The sequence below is a fragment of the Mustela erminea genome, chromosome 7 (assembly GCF_009829155.1).
Source record: "Mustela erminea isolate mMusErm1 chromosome 7, mMusErm1.Pri, whole genome shotgun sequence".
NCBI lineage: Eukaryota > Metazoa > Chordata > Mammalia > Carnivora > Mustelidae > Mustela > Mustela erminea.
Genome location: NC_045620.1, coordinates 106,586,606 through 106,604,612, shown reverse-complemented (window position 1 = coordinate 106,604,612; position 18,007 = coordinate 106,586,606). Strand labels below are relative to the sequence as shown.

The following is an 18,007-nucleotide window of genomic DNA, read 5'->3' as shown; positions in this document are numbered from 1 at the left end:
TTTGATAAACATCCACATCTATTTATAATCAAACAAAAACTTGAAGCAAACTAGGATTGAAGGGAACTTTCTTAACTTGGTGTAATTTATATTTGCAAGTTATATATTTATTTACAGAAAATATCAGGTTGAATGGCAAGGGCTCAGACACATTCCCTTTAAGATTTGGGACAAGCCAAGGTTGGCCACAAGCACCACTAATTGATATCCTGCCGTTGCTCTAAGGAAATTTCAAGAAAGAAAGAAAGAATACAGGAATTGGGAAGTATAGGATAAAACTAATATTCTTGTAAATATTTGGTCCCAACAGGGACCAAAAGAATCAATATACATGAGAGTTTAGTAAGGTTGCCAGATATAAGATTAATTACAAAAATCAATAGCAATTTTCCACACCAGTAATAACCACCTAGAAAATATAATTAAAAATATAACATTCATGATTGCAATAAAAACTCAAACTATTTAAGTATTAGCCAAAACTCAAAGGACTTCTTTATAGCAAGATAATCTGAATAAATGAGACATTCCATTTAAGATAGGACCACATGGGGTACCTGGGTGGCTCAGTGGGTTAAAGCCTCTGGCTTCCGCTCAGGTCATGATCCCAGGGCTCTGGGATCGAGCCCCGCATCAGGCTCTCCGCTCAGTGAGGAGCCTGCGTCCTCCTCTCTCTCTGCCTGCCTCTCTGCTTACTTGTGATCTCTGTCAATTAAATTAAAAGAAAAATCTTAAAAAAAAAAAAGAGGACCACATAATATAAAGATGTCATTTCTTCCCAAAGTAACTCACAAATTCAACACAATGCCATTAAAAATCCAGTTGGGCTTTTTGAGGACCTTGATAAAATCACTCTGAAATGCATATGGAGGAACAAAAATCTAGAAAGAAGAGTACAGAGAGGATTTTTCCCCTTAAATACTAATACATTTGCACAGTCACTGTAATAAAAGTGGTGTGGTTAGTGCAAGAACAGACAAACACACCAAAAGCACAAAAAGAGACTGAGGTGGAGCAGGAACATCACAGAAGATTTGTGCAATGGTCAGATGGTTTAGTAGGTGGTTTTAGGAAAACTGGCTCAGCATGGAAATCTGGATCCCCTTCCCACGCCACATGCAAAAGTGGGTTCCAGATGAACTAAAGACCCAAGTATGAAAGGTAAGCTATAGAGTTAAAATGTGAAAGAATCTTGCTAACCTAAGGGTGGGGAAAAATTTCTTAAAACTTCAAAAGTTCAAACCATAAAGGAAAAAAAATGGATGAATTTGATTACATCACACTTAAAGACTTCTGTTCAAAAAAAAAGGGGGGGGCGCACCATGGTCAGTTCAAGATACTCAGCAGAAGGGGAGAAGACAGTGTTTAAAACGATCAAAAGAAGAATATCTAGATGAGATAATCATCAAAAAAGGAAACTGGAAAGATGAATAAATATGGGAAAGATTGCTCAACCTCACTATTAAACAGGAAAAGGCAAATTACATTAAGAACACAACAGCCAAATGAGCAGGAAATAATAAAATGCAATTAAGTTGGGGCGCCCGGGTGGCTCAGTCAGTTAAGTGTCAGCCTTTGGCTGACTCATTACCCCGGGGTCCTGGGACAGAGTCCTGTGTCAGGCTCCTTGCTCAGCAGGGAGCCTGCTTCTTCCTCTGCCTGCTGCTCCTCCTACTTGTGCTCTCTCTCTCTGTCAATTAAATAAATAAAATCTTAAAAAAAAAAAAAAAAAGAAGGTTGACCAAGGCTAAGTGCTGGCTAGGGAGAGAAGGGAGGTCAACAGTAATTTTTTTAAAAAATTTTTTTATAAACATATATTTTTATCCCCAGGGGTACAGGTCTGTGAATCGCCAGGTTTACACACTTCACAGCACTCACCAAAGCACACACCCTCCCCAATGTCCATAATCCCACCCCCTTCTCCCAACACCCCTCCCCCCAGCAACCCTCAGTTTGTTTTGTGAGATTAAGAGTCACTTATGGTTTGTCTCCCTCCCAATCCCATCTTGTTTCATTGATTCTTCTCCTATCCACTTAAGCCCCCATGTTGCATCACCACTTCCTCATATCAGGGAGATCATATGATAGTTGTCTTTCTCTGCTTGACTTATTTCGCTAAGCATGATACGCTCTAGTTCCATCCATGTTGTCGCAAATGGCAAGATTTCATTTCTTTTGATGGCTGCATAGTATTCCATTGTGTATATATACCACATCTTCTTGATCTGGTCAACAGTAATTTTTAAGCATCCTAGTGTGTATGCATACTGATACAGGCATGCACTGTGGGGAAGTATTTGCATTTCCATGCTAATGTTGCACATATTTGCATACCCTAGAGCCTGGTAACCCTATCCTAGGAACTGTGTGCTAAAGAAACAATGGCCAGGACATAGGCAGGAGAGCAGACACCCCAGCTCTCTACAGTAACAGTAGCTTGAATCAACCATGAGCCTGACAACAGAGCAGATAAACAGACTGTGCTGGGCCATCCACTGCATGAAACGTCCTACAGCAGTGAATGGACGGTAACACATATTTGTTACAAAATTCAAAACCAAGAAAAACCAGACTATTTGTAGGGATACCCAAGAAATAAAATGGTAAATAAGAACAAAAATCCAGGAATGACGGGGCGCCTGGGTGGCTCAGTGGGTTAAGCCGCTGCCTTCAGCTCAGGTCATGATCTCAGGGTCCTGGGATCAAGTCCCGCATCAGGCTCTCTGCTCAGCAGGGAGCCTGCTTCCCTCTCTCTCTCTCTCTCTCTCTGCCAGCCTCTCTACCTACCTGTGATCTCTCTGTCAAATAAATAAAATAAAATCTTTAAAAAAAAAAATCCAGGAATGACAAGTGCAAACCTGGCTGATGGTAACTTCTGCAGCGTGGGAGAAAGGAGAAGCTCAGAGAGAGGCAGGCTAGTGATGTTCTAATTCCAGGGGTGGGGAGGATCAGTTCACTGGCGTTTATTATTCTTTTTAATGCACAGATCAAATATATATTTGAATTTGCTAGAAGTTAATTAAAATGCTTAAAAGTAATTAGAGGGGTGCCTGAGTGGCTCAGTCAATTGAGCATAAGACTCTTGATTTAGGCTTGGGTTGTGATCTCGGGATCCTGAGATCGAGCCCCAGGTGGGGCTCTGCACCTAGCACGGAGTCGGCCGAGGTTCTCTCCCTCAAATAAAAAAAATTTTTTAAATAAAATATCTTTTAAAAGAAGTAATTAGAGTACCCAGATCAAGAGAAAAAGAAAGCGAGAACACACCTTTGGTCTGGACAAAATAGGACACTTGGAAGAAAGGAAAAGGACATCAGTCCCAAAAGAAATGGCCAAAGGACATCCATGGGCAAGTCAGAGGTGAGCAAACTGACAAAGCTGAGGGGTACACGAAGAGGTGTTCAAAATCATTAGTATGGAAAACGCACCTGAGAACAGCAAGGAAAAATGTGACACTCATGAAATCAGCTAAGTCTGAAAGCTACTTTAAAAGTCAAGACTCCGTTGGGGACTGCGGGCTACCTTCTCCCACAGCTCCAGACTCCCTTGTCTGCTTGCCATCTGCACTCGGATGTCTAGGTGGTTCTCAAATGGAGCATTTCCAAACGGACCTCCTGATTTTCCTCCCCAAACTGTTCTACCCACAGCCTTCCCCAGCTCCCGGGACGGCAACTCTGTCCTGTTGGGTGCTTCGGCCAAAACTCTGGGCATAGACCTTCCTCCCAGCGCTCAACCCACAGGCATGGCCGGCCAGCTCTAACCCTCAACTCCAGCATCTAACCCCTTCTCCCACTTCCACGTTCCTCCTCTGGTCCAAGGCTCCAGCATCTCTCCTGGCCTGAAGCCCCGCTTCTGCCCTGGGTCCCATAGATCTAGTTTTCAAACAGTGCTGGAGGAAGCTGCTGGAAACATATCCTGTGCATTCCTCTGTCCAACAACCTCCCCTAAGCTCTGAATATAAAAATAACCAGTAAATCACCAAATGAACGCACACCACCGCCACCGCCACTGCCGCCCCTCCCCAGCTCAGCTCTGACCTCATCTCCCAGTCTCTCCCTTTGCTCCCACTGCTTCAGCCATTCCCGCCCCCTTGTGCCCCGCAAGCCCACCAGGCAAACTCCCTCTACAGGGCACTGCTTTTCCCTCGGAATTCACACCTCCTTTTTCTCCTCAAATGTCACCTTCTCACAGGTGCTGCCCCCCACCATTCCTATGTGTCCCCCATCTCTGTTCTACTTTCTTCCATTTGGCTATGACTCCCTGCCAGGTGCATATTTCTGTTTACCGGTGCTATGGACCAGAGCTGGGTCTCCCCAAAATTTGCATGTTGAAGCCCTAAGCCAATGTGACTCTATTTGGAGATACAGCTTTGGACGTAATTAAGGTAAGATGGTATCTAGTAGGACAGGTGGCCTTGTAAGAAGAGGAAGAGAGATCTCACCCCCTCCTCTCCACTCCCACCGCCCCCACCCACTTTCACCCCCTCTTCACACATATGCACCAAGGAAAGGTCATAGAACTGTCTGGAAGTGTCTGGGGGGCAGGGGACCTGGCTTCACCTTGACTCCCACAGTGTCCGGCCAGATCCTGGGCACCCCACAAGCTCTCAGGGGACAATGGAGACTACTCCAGGCTCATCAACAAGAGAAATCCAAGGATTCATCCCTCTGGTTTGATTGGGCGGAGATGCTGCCAGATCTCTTAGGAGATGCCAACGGCCTCACACCCACCTGCTGCAATTACAGGCAGAACTGACAACTGATGGATCTAAATAGCCATTTGCTACAGTTTTCCTTAGAACACCGAGGAGCCGTGCTCCGCCAGACGGTGAAGTCAGCCTGCTTCTGTCCTCTCCCTTCCACCTCTCCCTGGGTGCAGCCCTTCTCCTGGGCCCCCGGAGGCCGGTCCTGGACACTACACACCCCTGCCCAATGATAACCAGGGGCTCAGCAACCAAGATTGAACCTCTCCATCAAACAAACATTTTGTGAAAGGTGGAAAATCAGGAGGCTTTAAAAAATTTGTTCTAAGGGTGCCTGGGTGGCTCAGTGGGTTAAAGCCTCTGCCTTCAGATCAGGTCATGATCCCAGGATCCTGGGATAAAGGCCCGAGTTGGGCTCTCTGCTCAGCAGGGGGCCTGTTCCCCCCTCCCCACTTCTCTGCCTACTTGTTATCTCTCTCTCTCTGTGTCAAATAAATAAATAAAATTTTTAAAAAACTGTTCTAAAAAAAAAGTTGTCATGGGGCGCCTGGGTGGCTCAGTGGGTTAAGCCGCTGCCTTCGGCTCAGGTCATGATCTCAGGGTCCTGGGATCGAGTCCCACATCGGGCTCTCTGCTCAGCGGGGAGCCTGCTTCCTCCTCTCTCTCTCCTGCCTCTCTGCCTACTTGTGATCTCTCTCTGTCAAATAAATAAATAAAATCTTAAAAAAAAAAAAAAAGCTGTCATTGTAAAGCGGGAGGTCCCCGCGTTATACAGCAAGCTGACAAATCTCCAGTGGGGCTCTCCTCCCAGGGAGCAGACCTCATGCCACACAGCCCCCTCTGGCCAGGACCCACCTGCAGGGGCTCGGAAAAGGTGGCGACAAATCTTTAATTCACTGAGCAAAGATGTACCAGGTCCTGGGTGAAAGCCATTTTTGGCCTACCAGCGAGGCAAGAGGGATTGGAGCCAGCCAGTGTGGACAGCCCCTGATGGTCAGGGGACTCCTAGACCCGGAGGTCCCTCTGAGGAGCCCCGGGGACCACTGTAGAGCAAGACTCCCCTGCGAATGCCAGCAATGCATCTTCCGTCTGTCGGGGGGACTGGGCTTCCAAGTAAGACTCGGTTGGAGATTCCATAGCTAAGACACTTTGAAACCACCAGCCATGCAACAAGTGAGGCACTGACTTGGGGAGGGAGCGGGTTTGGCCCAAATCTCCCAATGTAGAGCAGCATCAGGTTTCAGGCTCTAGGCCACCTCCCTGCCTTACAGGAGCCACCCACCTGAGCCACAGTTAGGTGACTTACCCTCCCTAAGCCTCAGCTCCCTCATCTCCAGGATGGGCCTGCTGCTGTGGAGGACAAAATCATGATACACACAAAAAGAGGTTGGGCCACCTCCAGGAGGGAAGAGCAGGGGTGGTGGGTCAGGGCATGCATACCTCTCTCTAGGCACTCCCCATTCTCCCCTTCACACCTCTATCTCTTCACCCACCTCTACCCCCACTGTCATAATTCAGCTTCTCTGTCCCCACTCCAGCCAGAGGGGTCCTCCCCTCAGAGGACATCTGCCCAGGGGTGTCCTAAAAGGAGGGCCAAGACCCTGCATTACTTGCGCTTCTGGTGGCTTCACATACCTGGCATACAAAGGGTGCCCAATAAATGTGTGCCAGTGATGGCATGTAATTTACACTTCTTCAACGTCTACTGTTTGCCAAGCAGTGCTGAGCACACTCTGGGGCCACAAGTATATAGACACAGTCCCTGACCCTCTCGGAAAGTCCGTATGTGGTGGGGACAGGGACACAGAAAATCTTAGAACGGCATCATAACACAACCCAAAGGGGCAGGGAGCCAGAGGGGTGAGGGAAAGTTCCCAGGGGAGATGGGCCTCCAATCCAATACCCCAATATAGACGAGGAAACAGAGCTCAGGTAAGAGGAGTGACTGGCCCAAGTTAACGACAACATGTCAGTGACTGAGTCAGGCCTGAAAAGCAGCCGTCCCAGCCCCTGGCCACCTCACCCCAAGTGCTCCTTCCAGAATCAGGTTTCTCAGCCTCCCTACAGATATTTGGACCTGATCATTCTTTTTTGGGGGGGCTGTCGCCATTCATTGTCAGATGTTTGCCCTCTACCTGCGAGATACCAGTAGCCCCCTCTCCCCAACTGGGATAGTCAAAAATGTCCCCAGACATTACCAAATGTCCATGAGAGCAAAACTGCCCTCCGTTGAGAGTTACTCATCCCAAATCTAGGAAATCCGACTCAAGATAAGAGGCAGTGACCGAAGTCCAGTCCTAGGCCCAGATGTGGTGGACAAAAAGCTATGTGGTGTCAGGGCTTGCAAACCGAGCACCAAGAATTTCCAGCCCATGGTCACTTATTGCCACTGTGCCCCACCCTGTGAGCCCCTTAGCCTTGAGTTCTGCTTTTCACTTTTCCAAAGTGCTTTAGCTCACCACACCTCTGTGAAACGCATAGGGGAATATAAGCTTTTATCCTCATTCTACAACTGAGGAGATTCAGGGTCAAGAATGTTAAATGCACCAAAGTCACCTGGTAAGCTAGTGGAGGAACCCGGCCGGGATTTCTGCACAGGGTCATCTGGAGGCAGAGAGGGACAGGAGACCCGGGGCAGACTAAGGGCTTTTTATGATCTGCATCTACTTCTAGAAGGCTGCATCCCTAGAACCCAGATCCATTAGTTCCTGACAATCCCAGGGGCATCGTAACTCTGGCGGCTCACAGATGGGAACTACAGAGGCTCAGGGAAGACAAGAGACATACAAGCGGATGTACGCACACTTGAGGGGAGCCAGGCGCCAGACCTCTTCCCTAGGTGCCCGCTCCCATCCAGGCTGGGTTTCTGACAGTCCCTCAGACTCTTCCAGGCACTTAAAGGGCAGCACCCCCAACAATAGGCAACATGTGGAACTTAGAAGTCCCTCCCTCTGAGGCAGGAGGGGAGGTCTGTTTGAGTGAGAGAATGTTTCCAACCATGAATCGGTCCTACTACTACGAGTCATCACTCCATTGCTAATTTTTGGTGATGCGAATGGTCCACAAAGTTTGCACATTTATTATATGCCAAGAACGGTGCCAGAGGCCTTAAAGCCCCAGTGGCTAGTTAGTTACATGTCTGCTACAGCCCACTTTACAGGTAACAAAACTGAGGCCAGGAAAGGTTAAAGGAGCTTTACGGCCAGCACGTGTGGGTGACAGGACCCCAGCGAAGACCTGGGTGACACAGGGTCCGTACTTCTCCCACTGCCTCAACGCATCGGAACTCCTAAGGGGCATGAATGGGCAACTGTAGCAGGAAAGGGAAACTCACTAGAGCCTGAAGTGAGTTTTTTAGTAGGCTGAAGAAAGCCTCTGTAGTCCAGTGCACACTATCCACCTTGTAAAGAAATCCCATTTCCTTAAGTCACAAAAACAAATTTCACAGGCCCAGACCTGGGAGGGGCTTGGGCTCAGTTCGGAAGGTTCTGCAGAACCAAGCAGAATGAGACCACTGGTGCTCCTGGCTCCTTGGCAGCCCAGGAGGGTCCTGGAAACATGGAAGATCAATGTGGGGGGTGGGGGGGCATGGTTTGCCTAAGCACCAACACCCCCCACACCGTCCCCAGACTGCAGATGGCAAAGGACAGGGCATGTGGGACAGCCCCGTGCCCTGCAGGAGGCAACGGTCCTCAGTGCAGGATGCTCCCCCCCACCCACCTCATCCCAAACAAATGCATTTCCCACTAAATCCCCTGTCATAGATTCCCTAACCGGGCTCAGCATCCAGACAAGTGCAGGCCCAGCTTGGGCAATTTTCCTCTTCACATAACATTTAAAGCTTATGGTGTCATCTCTCAGAACCACTTGATCACATCTCTTCTCTCTGGGCCCCATGGACTTGCCTCGGAAAGGTGTGATGGAGCCTGACGGCTTCTTAGGGGCACATAGCCATGGACTTCAGGTAAAGAGTCAGCTCGAGGTTCTGAAGGCAAAATGGAGGAAGGACCTTGCTTCCAGGCCCTGTGCCCCTTCCTGTCCCTTTGTAGGGGTTTGAGGCACATCTTCAGGCTGGAGGGGCTGCCACGCAGTTCAGAAGCAAAGACAAAGTCTGCCTTCCTTGCCCGCCTGGACCTCTGGGTTTCAGTTCTAAGAGCCGGAGCCTGGCAAGGTCAGCGGAGTGCTGCGGCAGGAAGATGTCCGTCCTCCCCCGAGAGGACAGCAAGGGAGCACAGGTAACAAGAACAGGACAGGCTGGCCCCCTTCCCTGCAGTACAGAGGCAGGAGGCTGCAAATGCCACTTCCAACAGGGAGGAGGGGAAGTTACAGCCCAGGGAGGTCAAGGTCCCCTTCAGAATGGGTGTGCCCTAGAGGGGCTCCTCCTCCTAACCTGCCCAGAAGTCTCAGGAGGTATGGAAGGTTGGGGAACAGCTCCGAGGACACCTCTCAGGGGTCCCAGGGAGGCTGTCCACAGTCTGATTAAAGGGTAGGTCTATCTTCTCGGTTAATATTGCACTGGGACAGAAATGTGGCGCCTGAGGGTTTGGTTACTGATCCCGTGGGCCTGAGCCATGCCTAGGGATGGGAGTCGAGGCAAAAGGGGCAGCCCCAAGATGTGGCGAAGGTCTCATTACTTGCCACTATCAAGTACCCTTGGCTGGGGATCCTTCCAGTCATCTTCACCCTGAGCCACCTCCCGTCAACCGGAGGCCTGATCCGGCTGTGCTCACCCGGGGCAGTTCGGACCGGCAGGCCTAGGATGGCTCAGGGTGTCACCAGGCATCTCGCTCACGCCCACCCCAAGCACCGCAGCTCCAACCCCTCTGGGGCTCCTCAGAGCCCCAGGCTTCTCCATTCCCTCAGTCCCAGACCAGCCCTCTGGAGTCCGGAGGGGGCGGCGGCTCAAGCGGCCAGTGCCGCTGAGCGCTGGGCGCCCAAGGGCAGCACTCGCCGGGCCCGCAGACCCGCACTCCGCTGCTGCTCACTCCCCAAACGCTGCTGACCCCGGCAGAGGAGCGGACCGCCACGCGTTACCTTCCATGGACATGGGCTCCAGGATGCCGAACTGCTTGAGGACGGCGATGAACAGCAGCACCACCACGGCCATGGCGCACAGCTCCATGCCCTGGATGCCCATGGCGACCCGAGCTGCCCGGGGCCGGGGCGTGCCCCTCGCCCGCGCGTGCCTCGGGAGGCGCCCGGGCCGGTGCAGCCCGCCCGGCCTCTTGGGGAGGCCGCGGCTCACATCCCCCGGCAGGCGGGGCTGCGGGTGTAGACGGGGTCCGGGCCCCGCGGAGGGCGGCTGCGGCGGCGAACTGGGCAGGCCGGGAGGTTGGACGCCGCGCGGCAGCAGAGCCCGAGCGCAACTTTCCGAGTCAGCCGGCAAACTTCGAGGCGCGGCGGCGGCGGCGGCGGCGCGGAGCGCAGCTCGGGCGGCCGGCGCGGGCCAGAGACGCCTCCATGGCCCGCGCGGGCGCCGCGCCTCTTTCGCCCCGTCTCCAGCCCCAGGGACGCGGGGGCACGGGGGCGCGGCGGCGGCGGCGGGGGTCCCGGGCGCTCCCGGCCGCCCCAGCCTTCATCGCGGCTACCGGCGCGCTCATTGGCCTAGGCGCGGCGACCACCCGGGGAGGCGTCCCCTGCGGCCGCCCCCCTCCCGCCAGCGCGAGCTCGGGAAGGGGCGGAGGGAGGTGGCCCCGCCCCGTGCGGCCCAGCCCTCGTACGGAGCCTGGCGCACAGCCACCACCCCCCAGCCATGCCCCCGGAGACCCAGCGGTCGGCGGTTTCACCCAACTGCCTGTGCGGGGTGGGGGCTGAGTGGCTGGGGAAGGGGTCGGGGACCGGAGGAGAAGGGAGCCGCAGCATTGCTCTCTGCGAGGACTCGGGAATCCGTACTCCTTGCTGAGGGGTGCGGAGCCTGCCATAGCCGCTCACTGCCCCGCTGGCCAAGGCAGGTCGGGAAAGCCCTCTCACCCCGGGGTATTTCCCACACCACCAGGTCTCGGCTCGAGACTGAACTTGGCCTTGGTCTGGCCCCCACTGGAAATGAAAAAGTTGGTATTCAAAGTTATCCAGTTCCGGAAACCCACGTGCGCTCCAGGCTTTTAGAGGGAGTGTGGGCTTTGGCATTAGAGACTACGGAACTGAGTTCCACTCCTGATTTTGCTGCGTGACCTTGGTCGAGTCACGGACTTGACGATTCCTCCTACCTACAGAGGGGCTGGTGCCCGCCTGCCTTTCCGGCTGTGGGAAAGAGCTAAACGGATGCCAAGTCCAACGCGCGGGCAGTGCACTGGAGCGCTAATTCGTTTGTGAATCACTCTCTTCCAGCCTGGAGGCCCGGGATAGGAAAGGACTGGGAGAGATGGGGGCATGGCAGGGCGGAGCCCGGGATCCTTCCAAGTCCCCGAACTCCGGGACTTGAGGGCCCGAGCCGTGGCTCTCTGCTGCCCTCCCGCGGGCGTTGCGCTCTGCGGGTGTCCTCGCCAGCCCCGGGCTTAGAGCGGGAGAAGGCTCGGGCTGCTTCGAACTTCCAAGTTCTTTATTTTATTTTATTTTATTTTATTTTATTTTATTTTATTTTATTTTATTTTATTTTATTTTATTTTATTTTATTTTATTTTATTTTTTAAAGATTTTGTTTATTTGTCAGAGAGAGTGAGCACAAGCAGACAGAGTGGCAGGCAGAGGCAGAGGGAGAAGTAGGCTTCCTGCTGAGCAAGAAGCCCGATGTGGAACTTGATCCTGGACGCTGGGATCATGACCTGAGCCGAAGGCAGCTGCTTAACCAACTGAGCCACCCAGGCGCCCCTCCAAGTTCTTTAGAAGTTCTCCATTTGCCTTAGTGGAGGGGGAAATCCAGCCCCGTTCCACGCCTGTTTGGACGTAGGGTCGGAACAACAGTAGCTTCCCTGTATGAGCCTCTGCTACCCACTGGGTCATTCGTTCAGCAAATACTGAACGTGTACTGCGCCCCAGGCGCAGAACTCCGTACAGCAGCGTGCGTGGACCAGGGCCCTTCTGGAGCTGGTACAGGAACCAAACCTTTAGCTTTACTCATAATCCGTAAGGGCTGCCCCAGTGGGCATTTCTCGTCCCCATTTTAGAGTTAAGAAAACCGAGGCCTAAAGGTTGGGCCAGGGAAGGGACACAGGGGCAGCCCAGGTCTTCTGGATTCCATTGCAGATGCTGGGCCAGCATACCACACTGTTTCCAGTGGAAACGGGTGGGAGAGAGGCTGCTGGGTTTCTTCTGGCGGGTGCAGTTCAACCTCAGTGTTTAACACACCTGGTTAAAAGTCTGAGTTATTGGAGATATTTTTAAAGAACTGTAAATGCACAGCTTTCAATTGCATTTAGTGGGATGTGGTGAGTCTCCACTGACCAAGAAGTCTAAGCAGAGATGCTAATGATAGCCAGAGAACACAGCTCTGTTGGAGCACATGAGTTGCTAAAGTGTGTAAGTTAATAAAGGCTCAAGACTCTCCTAATTTACACACTTACATGCTGAGTAAAATCTAGCCTGTGTCCAAGCCCATTGCCACCAGTCCTCAGTCAGTGGTCTAGTTAAGAATACATTAACCTCTCTAAGCCTGTTTCCTAAAATGGGCATGACAAGCCCACCTCTCCAGGGGCTTGTAAAAGATCCAGAGAGAGAGACGAGGGTTGGCCTGTGTCATGGGCTCTGATGGCCTCTTATGATGTATTCTTGGAGCTGGGTGTGTTCAGGGTGCCAGATGAGAGACAGATGGGGGGAGTGGGGCAGATAGAGAACTGAGCAAGCAAAAGAAGCCATATGGGGGGTCCTCCAGAAGCTGGTCCACCCCTGCTCTCCTGCCTCAGTTTCCCCTGATGCTCCTGAGCATCTTCCCTGGGAAAGCTTCAATGACTGCTCATAAACACTGAGCTATAAATGAGACATTGATCCCCTGGCTCTGCGGCGTAAAATATTAACGATGCCTAAGTGGATACCAGGGATGAGAGCAGAATGTCCGCTCGGCATTAGCTGCCTGGGCCAGGGGCCTAATGGATGGGAAGCTGACTCCCCCGCTCACTCACGAGCTTGGGGCCTGCCAGCCCTGGGGCCAACCAGGTCCACTGAGGCTGGGCTGATGGCCCCATCACGCTCGCTGCTTCCATGGGACCTAGACAGGGAAGCTGGCAGACAAGCCCCCAGACCTTATACATCCTCCCCACACCCATGAAGTCCCAGGCCAGGCCTTTCCCAGCTGGCTGTAGCTCCCTTCTCTAGCTCCCAGCTGTGCCCTCCCCAACATCCCCCAAGTGCCTCCTGTGGCAAGGAGCATGCTGGCTGTTGACAGTGATCCCTGCCAGCTCCCTGTCTTGGGGGAGGGGCACAGAGAGAAATCCCTGCCCTTCAGGGTGCTGTAGACTGCCACGGAAGTAGGGAAAGACAGGGCGCAATGTGGAGGGAGCAGCTCGCTCTACCCCGGGTGATAGTAGAGGGCTGGGGAGCCCCAAGCCCTCTCTTGGAAGACTTCAAGATGTCTGGGAGGGTCTTGGAGGACTTGGTGTCCTGGTTTAGAAAATTTTTGGACCTCCAGCTGTTTTGGGGTGGTCTGGGGCACACCCCGAACTTAGCCTGGCATCCCACACCTGAGGTCATGGTCTTCCTGCGCCTGGAATATTGCTACCACTCCAGTTCTGCCTCCAGGAAGACTTCCCAGATTATGCCAGCCCTATACCAACCCGCTTCTCCTCAGAACCGCCATGGCCTCTGCTGCCTGGGCCGGGCCGTTCTGCACCGTGTTTTGGCTGTCTGCCCGGACATCTCCCATGTCACCCCGTGCTTCTCCTCTCTCACCACAGCTGTGCTGTCAGCTCTGGTGGGTTGGGACCTGTCTCTTTGACCAAACATTAATTGGGTGCCCCAGCCTACTGATCATGTAGTTGCCCAAGGATTTTAAAAGGTCTTTTGAATTTTAAGGCAGGGACTGGGCTACACACATGCTGTTTGAGGGACCCATGCCCAGCAAACAGCTCAGCAAACAGCTCAGCAAGTGGCTCCTGTCTCAACTCTCCCAGAGGGCAGGCCCCCTTTGGTTCTAGTGCAATCTACTAGGCAAAACAGTCATTACTCAGTTTATTTCTCTTTCTCATACTTCCTAGGAACCAAACAAGAATGTCCATGAGTGGAATTCCACATCCCAAAGAAATGCCTCTAGGACTCCTCCCCATGGATGTTCCAAGGCTCTTTACATGTGGTGTGTTCAGAGCTAGACTGTCAGGCTTCCCCCAAACCTGCCCCTCCTTCAAGCTCAATCTTAGCTGCTCTGAACCAAAACCCTGGCTTAGCCTGGAATCTTCCTGTCCCACTCCTGCCCAGTCTACCAACAAACTCCGGCACTGTGACTCTTTATCACCCATCTTGGCTCCCCTGCCGTGAGCTTGGCCATGCCACTGTCCCTTTCCCCTGGACTCCTGCTGCCAGCAACTCTCCCCATCTCCATTCCATCCTCCTCCTGTCTCTCCCTCTTTCGGCAACCGGAGTGGTCATCTCAAGATGGACATAAGATCCTGTTTTTCCCTTGCTTAAAACTTCGAGTGGCTGTCTGACTCAACACCAGTTGTGTTTGCCTGCTTGACATTCTTCTCCCTGATGTGGTGACAGCCCTCCCAATTTCCTTTCTAGAACTCCCTGCCCCTGCCAGCCTTGTGATTTTGGAGCTTTGGCAATATAACTGGTCAACCAACACCAATTCCTCTTTTCCCACTGCATACCACCCCTCCACTGCCACAGTGATTTATTCAGGGGTGGGTACCTGCTGGGACTCAGTGAGAGACCTCCATGACTGGCCCTGGGACAAAAAGGAGGGGCACACTTGTTCACTATAGCAGCTAAATGGCCATTCTGCCACCCATGTGGGAACAGGAAGCTGAAGAAGGAAGTTATTTCTTGGGAAAATAGAACTAAAGAAAATGGCCCAATTGACAATGTTCTATGCCTTGATCCAGCTGTGCCTGATGGCACACCTAAACCTGTCTCTTTCAGTTATAAATCTCCCTGTTGCTGCTTAAGCCAATGTGAGTTGGGTTGCTGCTCCTTGCAACCAAAAGGGTCTTCATCAATGCAACCCTCGTTACTCATAGAACAAAGACCAAAATCCTTAATATGGTCCATCAGAGCAGCTGACATTTACTAAGCACTCACCATGCACCAGGCACTTCAACACCACTCTTCTTTTCTCATAGATCCCAATAAGGTAGGGGCTTGATAAGAGGAAGAAGTTGAAGCACAGAGTGGTTAATTCTTTGGTTAAGAGCACACAGCTGATAATACACAGCATCAGAATTTGAACCCAAACATTCCAGCTCCACAGCCTATGATTTTAATTCAATCCTGCCATGCCCCTCTACACCAGCATGGTCAGACCCTTCCTCCTGTCCTTTGCTCAAATGACGCCAGCCACACCTGCAGCTACCCGAATGGCCCCAAGATTCTCCAGATCTCTGAGCAAGCTCTTCTCTGAGCCACGAATGTTCTTTCTCCTCCTCCTCCTCTTCCATTTCACCCAACTAATTAGTGCCTACTTGTCTTTTGGGTCTCAAATGTCACTTTTGCTGAGTATCTTCTCTGACCTGCTCCCCTTATTAGTCCCTGCTCTGCTATACCCCCCATCCCCTTCCCTCTTTGCAATGTGAGTTTAGCTATTTATGTATTCATTGATTTGTTTCTGTTCTCCCACCAGATGGTAAGTTTCCTGAATGTATAATTAGTACCTGCCTCGGTGTATTTATAAAATAATTAATGGGATATCAGATGATGATTTTCCTCTAATTAGTTCAGCAGAGGCTGTTCTGGTATCACTAGCAAGAGCACCAGACTGGGAGTCCAAGAAAACCAGGGCCAAGTCCCTAGTTCCAACCGTAATCTATTGGCAGAGTTGGCCAAGGCACACCACTTCTCCAAGCTTCCCTTTCCTGGAGTCACTTGGTGACATGCCTGTCAAACAGCGAGCTATGAGAATCTGACAAGCTGATGGAAGTGAAAGCCTCCCAAGTCAGGCATGAGGGACCTGTTCCTGGAGATGCCCACTTCCTCAGAGCCAGAAACACCAAGTGACACCAAAGGGGTCTACTTTATCTTATGGTATTGCCCAAATCTTCCAATCAGACAGATCTCTGGGGACCACAGAGAACCCCTCCACACAGTCTCTGCTCTGGCCCAACCTCAGATGAAATGTGGGAGGTTTGTGGCTACAGGTAACAGAAATCCTCCTTTCCTTTAACTTAAACTGTTAGGAAGTGCACCATGTCACACACGGAAGTCCAGCACAAGGGTGGCTCCAGGGATAATCAGCTCAGATCTGGGGGTATCATTAAGGACCTGGGTTCATGTATCTACCTACATCTCCAGCCTCAAAACATTAACCTTACCCACAACCTGCTCCTCTCATGACACAAGGTAGATGCCTAGTTCCAGACATCACATTTTTTTTTTTTTTAGATTTTATTTACTTATTTGACAGAGAGAGATCACAAGCAGGCAGAGAGGCAGGCAGAGAGAGAGGAGGAAGCAGGCTCCCTGCTGAGCAGAGAGCCCGATGCGGGCCTCGATCCCAGAACCCTGAGATCATGACCCGAGCCGAAGGCAGCAGCTTAACCCACTGAGCCACCCAGGCGCCCCAGACATCACATCTTGATGTGACAATGTCCTGGAAAAGATGGGATCATCTCTTCCTATGTCTTTTTTTAATAGTGAAAAAAATTTACCCATTAAGCTTCCCATGAACACTTCTTGGTGTTTCTTGACTGGAATTATTTCACATGCCATGCCTAAATCTGTTGTTGGCAAGAGGAATGAGACCAGCACTATAGGTGAGACTCCTGGCTCTACACCAAAACTCATTCTCCTCTCCTTTCTTCTAAAGTAAAAAAGCCTTAATTGGGCACATGGCTGCCCAGTGGTCACAGCATTTCCCAGACCCCTTTGCAATTAGTTGTGGCCATATGAGTAAGTTCATAACAGTAGAAGAGATGGATGCTCCTTTGGGGATGGAGGCCTTAAGTCAACGAGTGAGTAGCCTCACCATTCTCTCTTCTCTTTTTATTACTGGCAGGAACCCAGACATGTCAATGACCAGCCTCAGTCATGCAGATCCTGACACGTCTGGAAGAGGAGGAGGGTGTGGAGCCACAAGATAGAAGGGACTTTGGTCCCTGAATGACCTACATGGAACAGAACCGCCCACCAAGCTAGAACATTCACCCTGATATGTTCAAGGAGAAAGAAATAAACTTTAAAAAATCTCTTAAAGAAAAAGATATAATAAGGTGAGAGCTGGCTATTTTGAAAATAGAGGAAGAAAGGAAGAAGGAGACACAAGGTACAGAAGGCTTCACGATGTTAGCAAAGCAAACACTTGGACCAAGCAATAGAAATAAGATTGTTGCAGAAAATGTTTTTCAAAGGTCTTTTCAGATTTATCAGCCAAACATTCAGCCAAACAAAGATGGCCTCAAATGAGAGACAGAAATGGGTAGAAGAAGGAAGCCAAGAAATAAAGCAACTATAGGAGAACTATATTCAGAAAAGAACGTCGGTAGTGGTTACTGAACACAGAACTGACTGGAAGAAAATGAACCAGAAAATGACCAAGTCTTTGAGGGAATTATATTGTGATAGAAGCCAGAAGTCTGGCCCCCAAATCCTCTGAGTAATCAAGATCCACAACAACTCTTGACCTTCCCAACTTGTACTAGCAGAAAACTTGGAAAGCTCTCTAACTCCAGAGGAAGACACATTTCCCAATGCCTACTTCAAGTGTGGCCCAGAGGGAAATGGACAGGGAATGGAGGACAAGGCTGGAACTGTGGAGGACAAGGGGCAAGGTGGTGGATCCAGAGAACAGAACTAAGGTAGCCAGTTAAGCTTTCTCCTTCCACTGCAGCATGGGTAGCCCAAGAATCCTCACTATCCAAATCCATGTATTTTGAATTCAGATGTGAGACTTATTTTGGTAAGTTCAGGTCATGAGTAGTGTAATGTCACATTCAAATCTATCAGAGTCCTGAGTTTTGGATGAGAAGTATGAGAACTCATGAGTGAAAGGCATCTTAGAAAATTATCTGAATTCAGTTCCAAAGTTTGGATAGGAAAGAGTTGGCAGAGCCACAAGGTGGAAATCACTGGGGCCCTGCATGTCTGCATGGAGTGGAGCCCCTCACCAACCTGAGCACTCACTTCAGGATGGTCACAGGAGACAGAAATAAACTTTGTCCTTAGGCCACTGAGCTACATTGAGTCTCATTGCTATAACACCTGATCTAACCTAATTAATGCAAACATGAT

At 50.9% G+C, this 18,007-nt stretch overlaps 1 protein-coding gene across 4 annotated transcripts in view; it reads right to left on the bottom strand.

Moving 5' to 3' along the window:
* Positions 1-18,007, bottom strand: part of KCNIP3 (potassium voltage-gated channel interacting protein 3) — an 81,465-nt gene that overhangs the window by 14,415 nt on the left and 49,043 nt on the right. The window contains exon 1 of one of the 4 annotated variants that reach the window (XM_032352812.1): positions 9,734-10,188. The exons of the other annotated variants lie outside the window; for them this stretch is intronic. Within the exon in view, the coding sequence (XP_032208703.1) occupies positions 9,734-9,836 (103 nt within the window). The 5' untranslated portion in view covers positions 9,837-10,188. Of the gene's footprint in view, positions 1-9,733; positions 10,189-18,007 lie in introns of those variants that run through there. 4 annotated transcript variants of the gene reach the window in all.